Source organism: Anoplopoma fimbria, chromosome 18 (assembly GCF_027596085.1).
Source record: "Anoplopoma fimbria isolate UVic2021 breed Golden Eagle Sablefish chromosome 18, Afim_UVic_2022, whole genome shotgun sequence".
Classification (NCBI taxonomy): Eukaryota; Metazoa; Chordata; class Actinopteri; order Perciformes; family Anoplopomatidae; genus Anoplopoma; species Anoplopoma fimbria.
In genome coordinates this window covers 6,295,215-6,315,592 of record NC_072466.1, presented here as the reverse complement: position 1 = coordinate 6,315,592, position 20,378 = coordinate 6,295,215, and the positions used below count along the sequence as shown (strand labels likewise).

The following is a 20,378-nucleotide window of genomic DNA, read 5'->3' as shown; positions in this document are numbered from 1 at the left end:
ACACACACACACACACACACACACACACACACACACACACACACACACAGGCATGCTCCAGGCACACAGCATTTAAGTTGTAAGTGTATGTCTAATGGGGCGAACAGCTTCTTGGAGGGTTGAAGCTAAAGGCTAACCGAGGACACACTCACTAACACGCATAGTAAAGTACCAACTGACCTGCATTGTTGGGCTCCAGGAACCATTTAACCCTACAGCACTACAGGTGTGTACTTTTATTAGTCCATTCCAATAGAAACATTTGGATTTCATTCATTTTTTTATGAATTTATTTTTTTCAATCTGTGATATCAACATGGTAAAATACATGATTGTCCCGAGGCAGCGAAGAGAAACCCTGTAACTGGATGACTGGGGCTTAAGCCTCCATGTCATCAAGTCCCACCAAAGTGACTTTCAATGACATTTTTTCCAGCGGCCTGCACCCTGAGGCGTCTGAATTAGTCATTCACACAGAAGCTCCATTCACAAAATGAATTCTTCCACAAAAGGTTTACAGGGGGGGGGGTGACGGACAGATTATACTGTCGTTAATCCACACAACCACTGGATGACTCACTTACCCACACACACACACACACACACACACACATTATGCATCTGAGTTTGGGTTTGTCATAGGTGAGGAGAAGGTCGTCCCAACAAAAAAAAACCCAGTGTACCAGCACACTGAGGAAACTATACAACAAACACAGAGCCAACAAAGACATCTAATCCTCACCAGCTGACCTCACAGATCGCTTCATTATTATCACGAACAATGGAGCAGGTTTCAGTTCAAAGAAAAAGGTCTCGGAACGAGTTTTTGGTTTGTTGTTGTGAGCAGACTTGGTTTCAACTAAAAGCCCCAACCTGGTTCCCCCTCTTCTCGCTCTCTCTTGTAGGTACCTGTTGTGTCTGCAGCTCCGTGAAGATGTGTCTTCTGGAAGACTGCCTTGCTCGTTCGTCACTCACGCTCTGCTGGGCTCGTACACGCTGCAGGTATGTGTGGAAATGCTGTCGCTTACTTTTTCCCTGCTTATGCGCCTCTGTTTTTATGAATGAGTATTGAGGTTCTCCTTTTCGGTTGACAGGCAGAATTTGGGGACCACGAACCCGACCAGCCCCGGCCCCTGGACAACGTCGGTCAGCTGACCTTTGCGCCCAATCAGAACAAAGAGATGGAGGAGAAGATTCTTGAACTCCACAAGTCTCACAGGTCGGAGAGAGAACAGGGTCATTCAGTCAAAAGTTGTCAGGAACAACAAGTATATATGTTGTCATTAATGGCTTCAGATATGTTTATTTATGTATGTAAAGCGAAGGGAACATGACTGTCTTTTTCATATATCCGTATAATACAATAATTGAGGATTTATTCCACTATACTATTGTTAATCTGAGAGTGTTTTTAGTAACTTGCGTTTTGCATGTGTTTAGGGGAATGACACCAGCACAGGCCGACGTCCAGTTTCTAGAAAATGCCAAGAAACTGTCCATGTACGGGGTGGACTTGCACCATGCCAAGGTATGAATGAATCCTCTTTCTCTTCCTCTTTCTCTCCTCTCCTCTTTCTCTTTCTCTCCTCTTCCTCTTTCTCTTCCTCTCCTCTCCTCTCCTGTCCTCTTTCTCTACTTATCTTTCTCTCCTCTTCCTGTCCTCTTTCTCTCCTCTCCTTTCTCTCCTTATCTTTCTCTCCTCTTCCTGTCCTCTTTCTCTCCTCTCCTTTCTCTCCTTATCTTTCTCTCCTCTTCCTGTCCTCTTTCTCTCCTCTCCTTTCATCTTTCTCTCCTCGTTCTCTTTCTCTCCTAATCTTTCTCTCCTCTCCTCTTTCTTTATATTTCTCTTTCTCTCCTCCCCTCTCATATTTCTCTCCTCTCCTCTGCTCTTCCTCTCCTTTTCCTCCTCTCTCCTCTTCCTCCTCCTCTCCTCTCCTCTCATCTGTTGTTATCAGGGGGATTTGCACAGTTTCTTTGATGTGGAAAGAGTTTGTTGGTGTGTTTCTGCATGTTTGTGTCAATGCATCTGTGTGTGTGTGGGTCAGCTGTACAAACACTCAGGGAGGCCGTTGCCATGGGAACAGCCAGTCTCTCTCACTGGGATAGCAGGTCATCATGTGTCTTTTATGCAAGACAGACAGTAAAAGTGGGGGAAATATGCATGAGAGAGAGAAAGAGAGAGGGGAGGGGGAGTCTGAAAATAGACGGAGGATGTGTGAGATTGAGAGAAGACAAAGACGTGGACGAGTCAGATATAAGGTTAGAGTGAGATGGAGACAGATCCCTGAAAGAGAGAGAGAGAGCAGAGTGCCCTTTAAGAGCATGCTCCACTTGTTTGCAACACAGAGAGAGAACCAGGGGAAAAGACGAGAGCAGCAGAGCGAGCGTCTCAAATGTTGCAAATCCTTTTTTTTTCTTTTTTTTTTTTTTTTTTTTTTTTTTTTTTTTCTGGCATACCAAAGTTGTGGGAATTCAAGGGGCAGATCTATTTCTGTCCTGTGCCATTAATTCGTCGGTTTTCATGACCCCCTTTTTTCAAAGGAACCCTTTCAAATACTGTTAGTTATACTAAATGATCACAATCACACCATTCTATGTTTACTAGAAAAATAATTTGAAACATTTGAACCACTCCAATTAAATTTATCACACGATAAACAATTTGAAATTAGAGGTTGTTTTTTTAGATAAATAACATTTATATAACCAAATACATGAGGTTATTTTGTTTAACCGTTAAACAACAAATGTACTTGTGGGGATACAGGATGATTTCATGCTACTAAACCTTTGTCACAGAAGACATTTTTACGTGTCGCAGTTAGAAAAGCACGGGTGTAAATAATGAAATGAGGGATTGCTCCATAGAGCTGCTTCAGTTTCAGGTGAGTTTACATATTTGCCTTGGCATCAAACCCTTTTCGTTGCAGTCACTGAACATTCGTTGTTTACTCACCGAAACTAGAAAAAAAAAAACAAGTGGTAAACTGTTCTACTGCTGAATCCACTTTTGTCTGTGCGTCCGAGCCAAAGTGCTAAAATTGTTCTTCGACCGGGAGCACAAGAGATCGATGAGCAGCCGATAGCATGTCGAGGCCATGTGACATGTTTGTGTGTCCCGGTTAAACTGTCCATTATCAACATAGTGCTTCCTGCATTAGTCCCACTGATTTTTCCTGCGTAGATTTCCTCCTGCAATCAATACCTCCCTCACTATTTCCAGATGGCCTTGGACTTAAAAGCTTTGTCAGTGAGTTAGTCTGTCAGCTAACCATGTTAGCGTTAACAGTGTTTGTTTGTGTGTGTGTGTGTGTGTGTGTGTGTGTGTGTGTGGGTTCTGTTGACCTTAAGCAGACTACTTTAAAAATCAATTGATGTACAGTATGATCTGTTTAGACAAACAGGAAGCATATACCGATATTTCACAAAGATCAATGATTTATTTTAAATACATTTCTCTATCACAGGACTCTGAGGGCGTGGACATCATGCTAGGTGTGTGCGCCAACGGGCTCCTGGTTTACAAAGACCGGCTCCGGATAAACCGCTTTGCTTGGCCCAAAATCCTCAAGATCTCCTACAAGAGGAACAACTTCTACATTAAGATCAGACCTGGAGAGGTTTGTAGACAGACACACGCATGCTCGCTACAAACGCAGAGATTTAATCAGCCATACGCAAAAGAATGCACCACATGAAATGGAGAAAATGTCCTAATCTTTGTTGTTTTATATGTTTCTTTGATAGACGGAGCAGTTTGAGAGCACCGTGGGATTCAAGCTCCAGAATCATCGATCTGCCAAGAGGCTGTGGAAAGTCTGCGTGGAGAATCACAGCTTCTATAGGTAGACGTGCACACTATGAAGCTTACAATTCACAATGTTTGCACCTGGATTTCAGAGACATCCAGTCTGGAGTTTATGGGGATCTAAAGCAGCTTGTTAGGTAGCGTTCAATAAAGGAATGTGTGCTTTATCATCCCGAACAAAAGGCTCAAAGAGTTGAGTATCTTGTGGTTGTTTGATCAGTATGATGCCCCGGGGTAATACATATACAAAGGGTACACCAGGTGCTCGTCATTGTTGCGTTTGTATTCGCTGCAAGTGTGTGCTGTGTTTGTATATGTGTGTGTGTGTGTAAGAGAAGAGAGGTATAAGCTTCAATATCCTGTTGAGGGAAGAGCTGCCTGGAAACATTTTTGTCTCTCTTGCACAAGTGCATAAAGTTGTGACTATTAAAACGTATATTGCAGGTTTTAGCATACATGCGCCTTTCGCCCTTCTAACCCTCCCTGATGTCTCGGTGTCTCGTCCGTAGGTTAACGGTACCAGAACAACCCACCAAGGCCCGCTTCTTGACTCTGGGCTCCAAGTTCCGCTACAGCGGGAGAACCCAGGCCCAGACCCGCACGGCCAGCTCCCTCATAGACCGACCCGCACCCAACTTTGAACGCACCTCGTCCAAACGTATCAGCCGCAGTCTGGATGGAGGTAACAGACAGACACACACACACACACACACACACACACACACACACACACACACACACACACACACACACACACACACACTTTTCCAAACAAAGAACCACAGAAAGATTCTCGTTCCATCTTCTCTTTGAACAATATTTAATGAATGGAAAGACGGACAAAATGAAGAATGGAAGGAATGACGGGCAGATGGAAGCGGGGTCGTGGGGGTCGAAGGGGTTTACATGTGGTTGTCTGTGTGTTTTTTTCTCTCTCTCTCTCTCTCTGTGTGCGTGCGTGCGTGTGTGTGTGTGTGGATGTGAAAAGCTAGTGTCAGACCAGATACAGGAAATAGCTACAGCATGTGTTTCCTGTCACACAGTGAGAGACAGAGAGAGGGATGGAAAGAAAGAATGTCATGTGTATCTAGAAAGACATTCAGGCCTCCACAATGACAGAAACTCATCATGTAGATACAAAACACGCAGTCACCATTTCCTCCCTCACTTGTTGTGGCAGACAGAGACATGGCTCAGCATACATTTATGATTGAACTTGGACTAATATCTTCTTAATTCCTGATTGCAAATATTATTGTTAATTAATAGTTTAAGTAAGCCATTATCACATTAGATACATATCATTTGGTTTGGCTTACAGATCCCACTTCATGCAGATGTGCACTGCTGTTTCACATGTGTCAGGATATTCCATTGTCTTACAATGCCCCCTGGTGGACATATTATTCCACTGCAAGCCAACACCCTTGATTAAGGGATCGTTTGGATTCTTTTACGTTTGAGGTACTTATCCATCGTCAACGTATACAGGAATACAGGAAAAGGAGCAAAGCAATGTACTGCTGTGGACGGAGGCAGCAGAAAGACATGTTTACTTGAACAAAAGGCCCACCTGTAAAATCCATATCATTTTTATTGTATGCCATATTTACCGTCACACCCTTTATGACAAGAAACTTAAGCTGTTATATCCATATGTGCCATAACAGTCTTCAAAGCCACCAGACGTCTTTGACAAAAACAGTAATTCTACTTCCAAGAACATGGGCCTTGTTTTAGGTGGCTTAAAAAACGGGGGTTGTGCTGACCACCATCTGCTGTAGGCAATACACTGACGATGGATAACAATCTCATACAAACCAACTTCAAATAATCCGAACCATCCATTTAAGTTGTTGCATTTTTTTTTACTAAACTTTTACTTTACAACAAGACCAAAGCTCAGTGTGTGAAAAGTTAAACAGACAATAATAGCAATAACATTAGCTCCAGTCTGACCTCCATGTGTTGAGAGTGTAGTGAACAAGTAAATACAGTATCAATCTGTAGGTGGAAGATTTAGAATTAGTTTTATTGTGTGTTGAATTGTAATGAAGTTGAAAGTTGTGTTTATTTTTTGTCAATTTATTTTGTCTGTGTTTCTCTTTCCTTTATAGCACCAATGATCAGCATAACTGAAGCTACATCTGAGAACGGACGTGAGCCGCACCTGGAGCTCCACTCTGACTCTAAGGTGTGTGTGAAGTTTTCATTATGTGTGTGGATACATGCAGTATGTGTCATCAGAAAAAGATGGGGGGGAAAAAAACAATTCACGTATATATATATATATATATATAATATTACTGACAGTCTTTTTGTTTCTTTGTTGTCTTTATACTATTGCTGAGAGGCCATATTGTCCCACAGGAACTGTTTATGTTTTTTGTGTATCAAAGAGAGACGTTACGCTCGTGGGTGACGGAAAAATCTACATGTTTCTAGCTGTGACGTTTTGGGTTTGTCCTAGTGTGTATACTAGCATCTCTTAGCTTACTTTTGCATTTATGTGGACTCTTTAGAGTGTAAAAGTCAACATTTTATTCCTAATAACATTATAACAACGTGCATGTTTCCTCGGTTGGTATGCTGATATTATAATGAGTTGGAAACCATGCAGCAGTATTACTGTGGGCCCGTCTCACATCTGAAGTTGTGATGGACAAAGATATAGGTTCGTAGCTTAAATTTGTTTCGGAACAATGAAATGGTAACAGAATTGGAAAAAGACGTGACATGAATAGCTGACTGCATTCGACCGTTATCGGTATGCATAGCGCTGGGTTTTCTGGAAGGCCTTTACACACCGGGGGCGAGACGAATAAATGACACGGAAATGTGAAATACTGGCCTGTGAATGTTGCCCAGATCAGCAGAGTCGGTCAGTCTGGTTGAGGTAAATTGTTGTATCACCTAACCTACTGTAAGCTACTTTATTGAGTTTCCTTTTAGCGGAATGAACTGAGTGAATTTGAGTTCCGTCTTGTAAACAGATACCCTGTTTAAATGTTTTCGGGCTTTTACTGTGAAGGATAAGAATAGGAGGAGTGGATCTGGTATGCGAGTGGATCTCTGTCAAGATTGAAAGGAGTAATAAAGTCCTATAACCTAATCTGACTTAATCTGATCCTAATAACTTTTTACAGAAATATCTTGTTTTGGGTATCGCACAGAGAAAATGCCCCTGGTGTGTAAATGCCCTAATAGTACTTTTCATCTGGTTACTACTAAGATTTTTTTTTATTTTTTACCAGATTCCTTTGCCAATGTCATTTCTGTTTTCACAGGACAAATTAAGACACTTAGATTAATTAATTAACCTCCTCTAGGACCATGAGGCATCCTCACTTTATCCCCTTAAGTTGCAAATATGTGTGTTTAAAGAAAAAAAAAAGACTGACAGATAAATATGATTACCTTCATTTGAATGGTCTGCTTTGGATCCTAACATTACATATTTAAAGCTGCCAGGCAGGTGAACAGGATTCGACAGAACCCTGACTCTAGATCTGCAGGCCCGATAGCATCCTGTACCTTAGCACAGTCTACGTCCACTGGTGGGACGCTACTTACTATATATAGAGTATTTTACTGTACTTTGTGCATGCCTCCTGTTTCACCTCCCTCTCCCCCACTTTCCCTTTTTTCTCCCCACTCCCCTTTCGCTCACACCCCGGCGCTGTGGAGTTGACCTCTGTCCTAAGCCTTCGTCCAGCGGTGGCTCCCCGTTGACTCTGTTTCTGCACACGACTGTTCTCTGCACTGTGCTCCACCCTGCTACGTTCACTTTTAACCTTTTTAATGTTTGGTGTGGTGTTCACTGACTAATGTTATGTCTCTTTCCCCCTTATCTCTCTTTTTTTCCTTCACACACGTCCTTTTTTTTTTTTTTTTTTTCCTTCCTTTTATCACTTCCCTCTTGCGTGCTGTCACATCATTTCATGAAAAAAATGAAATGATGCTTTTAATGCACATTGGTCGAAAATGATTTGGTTTTGTGTTTTTACTTATTTGACTTCCTCACTGCTTGCTGCCTCACGTTGTGGACACGTGTGCACGGGTCTCTCCCTTGTTGTTGTGTGTTTGTCTCTCCTGTAATCCTCCTCCATCAGTCAATCTTCATGTTCCCTCTCTCCTTCTCCTCCTCATCCTCCCTCTCCTCCCTCCCCCCGTCCCTCGACACTATCTCCGAGTTCGACCGCGGCCTGTCAGACATTTCCGAAGACGACGACCTCATCGGCGACTCGACCGCCTCTCACGCGCTGTGGGCCCTCCCCTCCAACACCATCGCCCTTTTCTCCGATCAGCAGTCGGCTGATCTCGAACGCCTCGCGCAAAACCCCCCAGCCTCCCCCCAAATCACAAGCTCCCAAACGTGCAGCGCAGAGGTTTTCGCCGTTGAAGAGGGCTGCCTGGCTGAAACCGGAGCCACAGCTGGATTAGCTCATTGGTGGAGCTGGTTCTCTCTGAGGGGCGTGGTCAAATACGTTTCTTTCATCCTTTGTTTTCTCTCCGTTTGGGGGAAGAAAGGAAACGTGTGTCTGCCCGCTAAGCTGTTTTCAGGATTCACAAAGAAACTGAGGTTTTTAAATCCGAAGCTCACTTTAAAGTCAGCTGTGCCAGTCAGAGCACCCAAAATGAACGCTGCGCCCAGATTACGTCAATTTTTGAACAGTCTGGTGTTGAAATTGAGCGGTTTGGTGTCATTTATCACGACTTACATGTCTACTAAACTTATGAATTTGGTTCCAGCTGTTCTTTGGCGCCCGACACGACAACATCTGCCCGCGATACCTCGTATTGTCTCTTCCTTTTCCTCCCTCCCCTCTCTCTCTTCCCTGCCCTCTTATTTATTCCCCGTCCCATCTCGCCCCTCTCTCTCCACCCTCTCTTGCTCCAACCTAACCCCGTCCGTCCACCGCTACCTCCTAAACCCCTCCCCTCTGTTCCTGCCCTGCCTCTTAGTCGTCTTCCTGTTGGCCGTGATGCTGACAGCGAGCCAGTCCTTGGTCCTAGCCCTGATTTTAGCCACGCCCCTCGGCCTGACCCTGTGCTACCTAGAGAACGTGGTGTCCAGTCAACGCAGGGCGGTGTTGCCCACGTTTACCTCTAAAACGTCCGAGGATGAGCTAAGCTTTCCTCTCACCCCGACACACACGCCTCCACGCATCAGGCACCACGCTCACACCGGCGCTACCTGGACGCAAGAGATGTGCGATCCTGCTGCATAAATACACCGAACAAACCCTCCACCGCTCCCCCTCTACTTTATTCCTCCTCCATCTTTGAATGTGTAAACCGTATGTCTGTACATTCAACCCCGCCACCACCTCCACCTTCTTTACCTAATATTTTCTGCTTGCCTTCGACCCCCTGCACCCTGCAAACCCCACTGTATTGTTTATGATAAAGAACAAAATTAAGAATAAGTAAGAATAAATAAACTATTAAGACTCAGAGTTACAGATGAACAATATTGAAATAGAGGAACTATTATATTGCTTTTAATTAAGAGAAAATAAAGATATATTAAGAGATTTAAATAATGTACAGAGACTGTAAGGGCGGGATGAAAATACAATAACACTAAGTGGTGTGCAAAACACATTTTGAGAGTCGCTTCAACCACTCATCACACTCATCAAATCAAGCGGCAAAATGTTATAAATCGATAATATGTAAGATAAATAAGCACTTTAGCGAGAAACAAATTTTATTTTTGCCTACATTTTCAGTTGCTCTATTTTGCCTTTGTTGTGCAGAGAAAGATTAGTTGTATATTAGGTGTTATAACTGTACATGCAGGTAGATACAGTAATGTCCCCAAACCTGAAGTACAAAAAGCTTATTGGTTTGCTTATTATTGCTAATGAATATTAAGAGTAAACAGTGTTACCCTTCACGTGATCCCTTGACGTTGACCGTTGTTTTAAGTAAAACTATAATATCATTTTGTGGTGGTTAAATTAAGCTGCTGGTGCAAATTGAACAGACGTGATCAAAAGACAGACAGGTTGTCAAGAACACTGGCATGTTCTGCTCATCGCCAGCATAACTATTCAAATGAAAAGTCTGCTGAAGTGAAAGCTGGCCTCTGGTGGAAAGAAACCGTAGCAGCAAGAGAAAAGTTGTCCTGTTGAGTTCAAAGCAGCATTTTTGTCCTTAAAAACCTTCATAGGATCTATAGTAGTGGTAGCATTTTACTTAGAGTGGATGTGACTTGGTTTTTGGACCCGTTCTGAACACAGAATCGTTTTTTTCCACAAAGGAATGCTGTTAATAACAAGTTGTTTAAGAGAAACGTAACTGTATGTGTCATATAATAGAGATATACTTTGACACTAACTGATGAAAGCAGTCCGTTGCTGCCTCCCTTTACTGACCATTTAAGACTCCATCTATGGTCACATGACCAGTTAATTCCCCCTGACACAAAGGATGCTGGGAGGAAGAAACCAGCTATTTCCCATCATCCATTTCACACTTTTTTTTTTGTCTTCGCGCCCCTTCCCTCCTCATTTTTTTGTCATGACAAACGACATTGAAGGTTAAGGAGGCGGACTTGAGCCCTGGTGATTCAGAAGCCACGCCCACCCAGGTCTGTAAGGGTCCGTCTTTACCCAGCATGCTTTGCAAATTCTCTTGCTAAGGTGTTTTTTAAGATATTGAAGGGAGAAATGGTTTAATGGTGGAGCGGAGCACACATGCAGTGAACCTAACTTTTCCTCCTCACTCTCTCTCCTGGTTTCACCACATCAACAGTCACTGGGAACCAGTGAGCTCGCCCTCTCTCAGGTTCACACACTATTATTGGTTGATTGTTTTATTTGGTCTGTCAATCATTTGCTCGGCACGAGTTGGTTTGGTTTGTCGGTTTGGTTCACATCTCTTTCAGGGTGAGGTTGCCCCGATATGACAACGCAGAATCAGTTTTTTCATTTCTCAGCTACCCAAAAATCTAAATATTTACATCGACAATTGATGTTATAAAGTTTTAAATATGTCTTTAATAATACCGTTTGTTTTCATATTGGTTCTGAGTGTAAAAACTGATCCTGAACGGGCACTTTCACCCAAAAATCCTCACTCTTCGGTTGCTCTGCTGTGGCTTATGGTTTCTCAGTTTCAGTTTGGTTTCTGGTTCATATCTGTGGTTCATCATTGTTCTTTGGGGTTTTGCTGAAAAGCACATTGGGTTTGTTGATTTGTTCATGTCTGTTGGTTTTAATGTGTCAACAATATAACATTCAAAGAATAAACCCAAAATGTTGTTAATTTGTACTTGTACCCATCCATTTTGGCCGTGTCACCACCCCAATTTTTTTATTTCTTTATTTCTTTGTTTACACTCCATTTATTTATTGATTTGATTATGATTTATGTATTGATTGTTCCACATTTCATTTTATTTTATTTTGTAGAGTTAAAACTAAAAAGTACATAACTTTTTAAAATTAATTTTATGCATTTTCATTTTTCACTGTATGTCTGCCTTCCAGAGTCCAATGAGAGTGCATGGGGACAATATTTATGTGAGGCACAGTAATTTAATGTTGGAGGTTGGTACTGGCGTCGTCTGATGGCTGAAAATGAGAACTACATGTTTCTGTGTACTCTGACGCCATCAGAACTACAACTCCCTCTGAACTGTACTATACTGTACAAGACCGCTGCCCTCTCGCACTCTCAGGCTCTGTTGCATGCCTGCGTGTGGATGTTTGTATATATATCAAGTTTACGCTCAACTCCAGCTGTTTCCTTTTTTACATAATATGAAAATGTTTTGGTGTCAAATGGTTTTTGTGCTAATTGTCCTATTTCACATCGCAGCCATTTTGAACACGGGCTTAGAACAACAACTCAAAATGTTGCCATAAATTATATTTATTACAAATGTCACTTAAAAGTGCACATATTATTATTGTTTTATCTTCAATTAATTAAAGGACTGTGTTACTTTGAAATAAGTCACTCAAAGTGACAAACCCACAGACTTATTACCCAATTCTACAGTTCTGAACAGCGCTATGAAGCGTTTTAGCATCTTTTAGCTCATTGCTTTGGTTTCATGGTCCAGTTAGAAGGTTCTGCTACAGATAAAATAAGATAATCCTTTATTAGTCCCTTTGCGGGTAAATTTGCAGGATTACAGCAGCATAGTGGATATGGCAAACAAACAAATAAGAAACATAAGTAGAAAACAAGATAAAAAAAAAACATTACAATAAATAAGTAATCACACAGTAAAGTATAATAAATAGGCATAAAATATAAAAAAAAAATATATATATATATATAAAATATTATATCAATTGACAGAATGATTGGTAATATTGCACAGATTATTTGATCAGCAGCAATCCTGCTTTATCTGATCAGATCGGAACGTCAACTGGAGGTTATCAATATAACTCCTGCTCCCTGAAGAATCCCCATTCTGAGCGCACCCAAGTGAGTGCACCACAAGGGAACTAAGATGTTTTCAGTTTTGAATCCATGAAATGCTAAATATTTATTTGATGTGTATCTTGCTACACAACAGTACAGTCACAACCTTCTCTTCCAAGAAATTTCCCAAGCCGAGAATGTGTTCACAATAGCTGCTTTGTGAAAAGGGTCAGCGGTGTGTCATCGTGACTTTGTTGCATGCTCTGTGCATGTTGAATGCTGTTTTTGTGAGCTTTAAAAAAAAAAAATACTTCTTGATTGATCAACGGGTTTGATTATTGGCAGGCAGCTGCGTCTAACCTGACTAACCCCGCCTCGCTAACTCACACGAGGAGCTTTCCTCATGTTTTCTGGTGATTGGCTGCCAGCGTTGAGTGATTCATTCGATAACATACTAAAAAAAAAAAGATAACTTTTTATGCGACGTGGGACTGATAGTGATGATCTGTAGGCTATGTAGTGTGTAGAATTAGAAGCTGAGGAGATGGAAGACGTCATACAGAAGAGTATGTTTCAAAAGGCAAAATATTTTTCTCATTTGTGGTCCAATCAGTCGATAATGAGGAAATCGTTTATTCCATCTCCTCGACAAATAATAGATCATTTTCTAATGACTGTAACTGATTGAGTCCCGTATTCTTTGTGAGTGAAAGGAAGAAAAAATAGATGCAGTCGAAAATGGAGAGACAGAGGACAAGAAAGAACAGAACAGAACAGGACAGTAGTGATAATGAGGAAAAATGATGATGATTTAAAGAGATTAAATAATGAATCAGTCACAGGGGGAAAGCAGTGAAGGAGGGAGAAAGAGACCACTATCAGCTCCATGTTCTGCAGTCTGCACTGCTGTTCCTGGCCTGAATTTTAAGGAAAAGCAACTCCTCAACAAGATGGAGAGACCCTGTTTCACTGCAGCCTGCTTCTAAATACTAAATTTCAGACAAACAAACACACATGTGTGAACAAACACAGGTGATGAAAGCCAAATGTCAGATTTCAGACCCCTTTAAAACGAGGCTCCAGTGAAGCACGGCGTCCATCTTTTCTTCCTCCTGATTGACAGACTAATGTTCCTGTTTTGAACCCAATTTTCCCCCTCCCCACATCCCTCTCTCCTTTTATTCTCCTTCCTTCCTTCTTTCCTCCCTCTTTCCTTCCCTTCCTCCCTTCTCTTTTCCTTACTCCTTCTCCCTTTTCATGGCCATCTTTACTTTTAACCCCTTGCTTTTCTCCGACCTTTACTCATCGTCCCTCTATTGTCATTCATGTTTCTTTCTCTTTCTCTTCCTTTTCCTTTCCTCTCCTTCTCCTCTTCCTTCCCTCACCCTTTCCTCTCATCTTATCCCATGTTCCCACCTCTGCCCCAAATCCCAAATTTTTTCCCATCATCCCTCATTTATCCATACTATACTCATCTACTCTCCCCCTTCTTCCCCTTCCCCTCCACTCCCTCATCAGGACCACGATAAGACCCAGGAAGACGTTCTGAAACACCAAGCTAGCATTAGCCAGCTAAAACGCTCCTTTATGGAGGCGCCACCTCCCTCTCCTCCACAGCCCAACCAGTGGGAGAAACGTCTCACCTCCTCCCCCGCTACAACGATACGTATTCAACAGCAACAGCAAGTGGTACGTCTGTCTGGATGTGTCTGTGTCAGAGGAGATGCATGAGGCGTTTTTTTGTTTGTTTTTTTTACTTCAGGGGAAATGTTCTCTTTGCAGATTATTGCAGTGCTGCAAAACTGTTTGTTGCAACAATGTGGTTTTGGTTGAAAAAAAGTGCATGTGTTTGCACCTGCTTTAAAACTCAAGGTCCTCTCCTCTCTCTGGTTTTAATTTGATGCTTTCTCCATGGTGGTGTTTTCATAACCTGATGTTTATTGCTCACTCATTACTTGATGGACTTTTATGGGGTTTTTCTTCTGTCGCTGCTGCACTGCTTCAATTCTTTATTCCTTTTCAGGTGGACTTGCTTCACATTTTACATTATCATTTTTTTATTCTGCAGTTCTGCTGGTTTGTGATCTCCTAAACAAACCTGTTCCATTCTGTTCTGGTTTATGTAATCACTACAACACCTTGAGACGTAAAGCTTGGCTTCTCTTTCTCTGTATGCGTATTTGTTTTCATCTCTTGTGCTGTGTTTGGGGATTTCTTTTCCCATCTGCTCACTCTACCTTTTTCTTCTCTTCCTCTCTCTGCATCCTGTGTGTTTTGTGTTTTGCTGTAGAGCCTTGAAGAGGAGATAGCTTCTGTACTTTTCAGTAGACACTCTGGCACTGGCTTTTGTTCAGCTCCATCGCCAGCCTGCAGTGTTGCTGCACCGACTCTAGATGCTGATATAACCACATCTACTGCTTCCACTGCTGCCTGCAGCACCGTCTCTCTGCGTGGGCTTCTTTTTTCCCCAGCTGCTACACTCTCTCCCACCGAGGTGCTGCTACTGGACATTTAGGAGTCGGTTTGCTTTCAATTCAGTCGCTGAAAGTAAATTCAGACGTCCTGTAATGCCTCAGCGAATTACAGATGCTTGCCAGATGTGTTCACAAACTGCACTAAAGAGATTCAAGCTGTCCATAACGCCTGCTGTGGACGCTGGATGAATGGTAGTCATTTAGTATTGGGACCATTCATCCTGAATAATTGGCATGGTGGATCTAATCTAAAAAAAAAAACACTAACAGCTGGGAATGCCGTGGATGTGAGGACATCATCTTGTTGAATGTAATTTGTTTAAAAACCTGTTCTTTACCAACTCCTTTGGGGGAAATAAAACTCTTAAAAGCAGCAGGTATTTGAAGCAGCAGTTCGTTTCACTAAAAAGAGACAAAAGAAAGACATAATGAGTCATTTAAAAACATAAGCTTTTAAATTGGCACACAAGACATTTCAAAAAAATCAAAACCAAATTAATTATCGTCTGCCATGTTTTCTGTGGTCATCCACACAAAGGCACTGCTGAGTTCAACGCCACGCTTCTTTTATCGTTTTATTCTTTTTTAAGATGAGCTCACTGATGGGATATTCTCTTTAATCCATCTTCCATGGGTGTTCTTATTTTCTATTCTCCTTTCAACCCTTTCATCCCGTCCCTTTGACCGCCCACCACGATTAACTTGATACTGTCGGGAAATCAACTTCATTGTGCATGAAAGACAGTCCTCCAGGGAAGATGGGAGGGTGGAGAATCCATATATAACACATTCAAACCCCCTTTTCCTCTTGTGCCGTTAGTTGACGTTAAGTGCTAACAATGATGATGTCACTGCTTGGTGTGTGTGTGTGTGTGTTATTGATTGTCATGGTAACTTCTCTGTCACACAGGAGAGTGTGCCCCGAGCGGAAGCAACAGCTGCAGCTGATAACACGATCTCTGATACCAAAGAACCCGTGAAGGTGGTCCTAACTTTCTTCTATCAATCCATGCAGCCTTCCATTCATGACGCTTCCACCGTTTCCTTTCACACCTCCATTTTTCCTCTAGGCAGCTTGAAATGCCATTCTCCTACTACAGCCGTCCATTCATTGACCCCTCATTTGTTTCTTACATCTTTGTGCCTCTTTTTCCACAGTTGAACATCTCCATCTTCATTTTTATTTCACATTTTTGTCGTGTATTGTATTAATTTTCATTTATTTATGTTCAATGATCATGTTATGTTTTTTTGTTTTCTTTCTGTCCCCCATGCGTTTGCTGTGTATGTGTGTGTGCACCTCATTGCGTGTGTCCGTGCACTACGTGTACATGTGTGCGTGTGTGTGTGTGTGTGTATAGACAACCGAAGTTGAAATCGAGGAAACCGTTGTCGTCCAAGAGGTTTCCATAGCGCCCAAACCCGGACTGGTCACGGTTACGACCAGCTCCCCTGCTGGCCCACCAGCAGAGCAGGAAACACCAGAGCAGGAAGTGACAGTTGAAGAGGAAGTAGTGGTGAAGGAGGAAGTGAAAGCGGCAAAGCAGGAGAGCGTTTCATCCGAGAGCGAGAGCGAAGACGAAGCCGAGTACCATCCGAACATCTCCCTCTGCCACACACAAATACCAGAGGAGAAGGAAGAGGAGGAAGAAGAAGAGCAGCAGCAGCAGCAGGAGGTGGAGAAGGAGGAGGAGGAGGAGAAGAAGACGGCGGAGCAGGAAGTTTCAGCTCCAGATGCTCCTTCCATTTCCCTTCCAGCTGAAGTCAGCCAACCTGAAGAGGCAACCAGACTAGAGGAAGAGGAGTCCAGGAACGAGGAGAGGAATGCAGAGGAGGAGAAAAAAGATGACAGGGAGACGGAGGAGACTCCCGACAATCCGATGACGACCCCCAACGAACCCCCCAATGGTCACCACGTGCCGGAGGAGAGCGCGACCGAAACCGACGCCCCCGCAGAGGATGAGGAGGAGGAGGAGGAGGAGGAGCCCAAAATGAACGGAGAAGCCTCTCTGGTTGAAGCAGAACACCGGCCACAGGTTATTAGTTGCTCTGAGGTAAAGTCTTCACTGGGCCGACTGCGGAGCTCCTCCCCACCCCCACCCCGCCTCGCCCGGGGGCTTTGACTCCTCCTACCAGCTGTAGAAACACCCACATTTCTTTTTATTCTCCTTCCTGCTTTCCACAGTGCCGGTTTCCTTCATGCTTTGTGTGAATATTTAAGCCCCCATGTACATCCTCACACTCACTCACTCCTTTAAGTCTAAAAATGAAAAGAGGTAAAAAAACAGACTCAGGGTCATCACCAGTGTCTTGGTGTCAAGTTACCATCCCCCTACAGTGTTTTCACCATACTCATATATATTTTAATTTCTGTTTTATCCACTATCATCATACCTCCTACCATTATCAACATGCCTAGTCCTCTCCTGATCCACATAGTGGGGTGTGTTGCTGTTGCCGCCTCCTGCTCTGCATCCTCGTGTATATATCAGTGTTGTGAAGTAAATGGGGCCTAAGTGGGGAATGCATGACGCTCCTCTGCTCTGCATGCCGCATTTAAAGCGTTTGGTCTGTGTGTGTGTGTGTGTGCGTGTGTTTGTGTTTAGTGTGTCCTCCACGTGTTTGGCAGTTTTTTCCTTCTGTTTAGTCACCATGGTTACGGTGTTGTGGAAATCATCACTGCCAAGCACTTCAGTTAAAATGCCACCCGCCCATATTTGAATGTCATCTTTGCATGCTCGTTTACATATCAATCACCCGTCTTTTGTTCGCCGTTGTTCATTTCGGCGCCGCTCCTTTTTTTTTTCCACGGGCTCATGTGTTATGCATGTTTGTGCTGTGTCGTACTTTTGAGTCGCATGTTGACACCAAAAGATGTGTTGTTGTTTTTTGTAGTTGTGCTGCTGTTGTATCTATTGCTTGTGCACTGCTGGGAGTAGTCGTTGTTGTGTTCTGCATTTCGTGGTGTTTACTGGCATGATTTCTATTATTTTTTTTGCATGAATTTTGTTGCATTTACTCGCAAATGTTCTTCTTTTACTGCTATGTGTACCACTTTTGAGTATAATTAAGCACACATTTACATTTTTTCTGATAGTTTAACACAAAAAAACTGTAGAAATTGACTTCCAAAGTTAGTGCGTAGATTCCAACATGTTTCTTTATGCTTCCTTAACTGTCTCAGGATTAATGTATTAACCCTCTCTGTACTCATCCCTCCCCCCTCCTCACTTCTCTCTCTCGTCCCTCCCCAGCCACCCGTGGTAAAGACAGAAATGGTGACTATATCAGACACGTTCGCGGCCCAGAAAACCGAGATAGCTACAAAAGAAGTGCCCATCGTACATACGGAAACCAAGACCATCACATACGAAGCCGCACAGGTGCACGCTTGAGAAACACGGGGAGCTTTTGTTCATTTTGTCACTTTTTCGTGTGTCAGAATTCATATTGTATTTGTGTGAAACATTTAGAAAATCATTGTTATTTTAAGGCTTATTGATGTTCTGTTTGAAAGCATGTCCCAAAAGTCTTTCTTTCCTAGAAACATTGCATGCCGCCGTTATCTCATTCCTTCTTCCTCAGGGAAATCGTTTCTTAGTTTGTGACATAAAAACGTTCGACGGGGAAATTCTAATGCTGACGTACAGCTAAATGATCCTCTGTTTGGTCTCCTCTGTTATCAGCTGGATGGTAATGGCGATGGCGAGCCTGGAGTGTTGATGACTGCTCAGACAATCACCTCTGAATCTCTGTGCACTACCACGACCACACACATTACCAAGGTACACACACACACAAACAATGCAGTATGACATCACATCACTTTCATCAGACGCATTGATGTGTGAAATATATATATATAGACAGTGTTTGTATTCTTCTGTCATTTTTTTTTTAGTCAGTTTCTCTCTGATGTTTTGTTTTCCCTCTTATCTGCTTTGACATGTTGTCACGGCAACGCTATCCACTCAGCCGTATCCCACCAGCACCCTGAGCAGCTCTTAATAGTTCACAATAAACCCATTATAACTGGCACCAAAGCATCATTGTGGTATTTTTTTTTTTTTTTTGCAGACGTTAAAGGGCGGCCTATCAGAGACGAGGATCGAGAAACGCATCGTCATTACTGGCGACTGTGACATCGACCACGACCAGGTCAGTATTTCATTCACACGGCGTAAAAACGACGACTTGCTTGGTTTTTCAGCAGCTTGGTTGATGGGTCGCTTTATTCTGAACAAATGGGGCCGGTGTGAGACTCTGGGAGCTCTCAGACTATCATTTTGCAGAAGTTTAATTTTTTACCTTTTTACATTTTGTTTCCAGAATGATATATTTTTCTGGCAAACGAAGCTAGCTGTTGATGACTAATGACATTTGCCTAATGAAACACTTCTGGTGACATGTCTATAATATTGCCCACAGTGAGATTTATTAATCTCTTATTAGAGAAACCCACATGCCATTAGTCCCACTCAGACTCCACTCATTGGCTGTGATCTGCTACATCCATCTCTTCACTTATTCATCCATTCATCTAGAAAATGGTGTCCTAACCTTTTTCATTTTGCCTCGTCCTGTCTTGATTTTTGCTGCTCGTCTTTGTCTTTGATTGTCAGATTTCCACATGTTGTCCCAGATGTGATGAATGCTACATGCTACATGCTAAAGCTACTCTAAGGATATCACATCTGAGTTAGTGCACTCCCAGGTGTATTTGGGCAATGACACTGACATTTGTTCTATTCACAAGCATATTGCATATTCAGCTTTAATATGAGGATCAATACATCCTGATGAGTTCCAACAATATTTTAACCAATATAAGTGTCTCTGTCCCCTTATTATAGAGGTATTTGGGCAAATATGCAAGGCCTGTTTTGCAACCATTGACACTAATGCATCAACATTGGAAAGGAAGGTTTAAAATTGAGACTCAAAACAATATAAAATGTCTCATTGTCCATAAACATGCAGACCGCTTTAAAAGATTTATAAAACCTGGCAAAGTTGTTTTAAGACCCGATAGGATAGGATTGGGTGACTCCCTCTGCTGATACTTTCTTATGGGTGGCTTTCACTCGACAGGAAGTTGCATGCAGCACCCTGAAAATATCTGAAATATTTGAGATACAAAGAAAGAAATCTATTCCAGGTCTGGATCTTTATGCATGATCCCTCGTCCACCGGTTTGTGTATGTTGCCTGTCTTGTTTGATTTGCTGGATTTACATTTATTTTGAGATGGAAAACAGGATTTATTTTTGAATAATTATTTTCCCACTCGATGTGTCTGAAGGTATTTTACTTCATCCAGTTTACATCCGCCCCCCCCAAGAATGTAAACATTCAGTTAACCCAAAGAAGTAAAATAGCACAAGGCACATCGATCGTAAATCCAGCATTCTTTGTCATTTTCTTTATGCTTGTTATTTTTGATTTTTCATTTAACTCCACCATTTTCCCTCCCTCCACCTCCTCCACTGCCCCGCTGTGCTCGGTGCTGCCACTGTGTGGTTGCCCCCCGGTACTGCAGGCACTGGCCCAGGCCATTAAGGAGGCCAAAGAGCAGCATCCTGACATGTCTGTTACCAGAGTGGTGGTTCATAAAGAAACTGAACTGGCTGAGGAGGAGGATTGACAGAACGCAGGTAATAATAATAATAGTAACTCTTTATTATTATTATTATTCACGGTGAACGTAAT

General features: G+C 42.5%; 1 protein-coding gene across 6 annotated transcripts in view; it reads left to right on the top strand.

The window, feature by feature from the left end:
- Positions 1–20,378, top strand: part of epb41l2 (erythrocyte membrane protein band 4.1 like 2) — a 48,711-nt gene that overhangs the window by 24,633 nt on the left and 3,700 nt on the right. Inside the window, exons 8-22 of one of the 6 annotated variants that reach the window (XM_054618849.1) lie at positions 906–1,002; positions 1,095–1,219; positions 1,441–1,528; positions 3,468–3,620; positions 3,748–3,845; positions 4,318–4,490; positions 5,926–6,002; positions 11,308–11,367; positions 13,715–13,885; positions 15,581–15,652; positions 16,032–16,706; positions 17,925–18,053; positions 18,357–18,455; positions 18,748–18,828; positions 20,209–20,323. In XM_054618849.1, coding sequence (XP_054474824.1) covers positions 906–1,002; positions 1,095–1,219; positions 1,441–1,528; positions 3,468–3,620; positions 3,748–3,845; positions 4,318–4,490; positions 5,926–6,002; positions 11,308–11,367; positions 13,715–13,885; positions 15,581–15,652; positions 16,032–16,706; positions 17,925–18,053; positions 18,357–18,455; positions 18,748–18,828; positions 20,209–20,313 — 2,203 coding nt within the window. In that variant the 3' untranslated portion in view covers positions 20,314–20,323. Of the gene's footprint in view, positions 1–905; positions 1,003–1,094; positions 1,220–1,440; positions 1,529–3,467; positions 3,621–3,747; positions 3,846–4,317; positions 4,491–5,925; positions 6,003–10,355; positions 10,407–11,307; positions 11,368–13,714; positions 13,886–15,580; positions 15,653–16,031; positions 16,725–17,924; positions 18,054–18,356; positions 18,456–18,747; positions 18,829–20,208; positions 20,324–20,378 lie in introns of all 6 variants that reach the window. The other 5 variants (XM_054618847.1, XM_054618848.1, XM_054618850.1 and 2 more) reach the window with 5 other exon arrangements.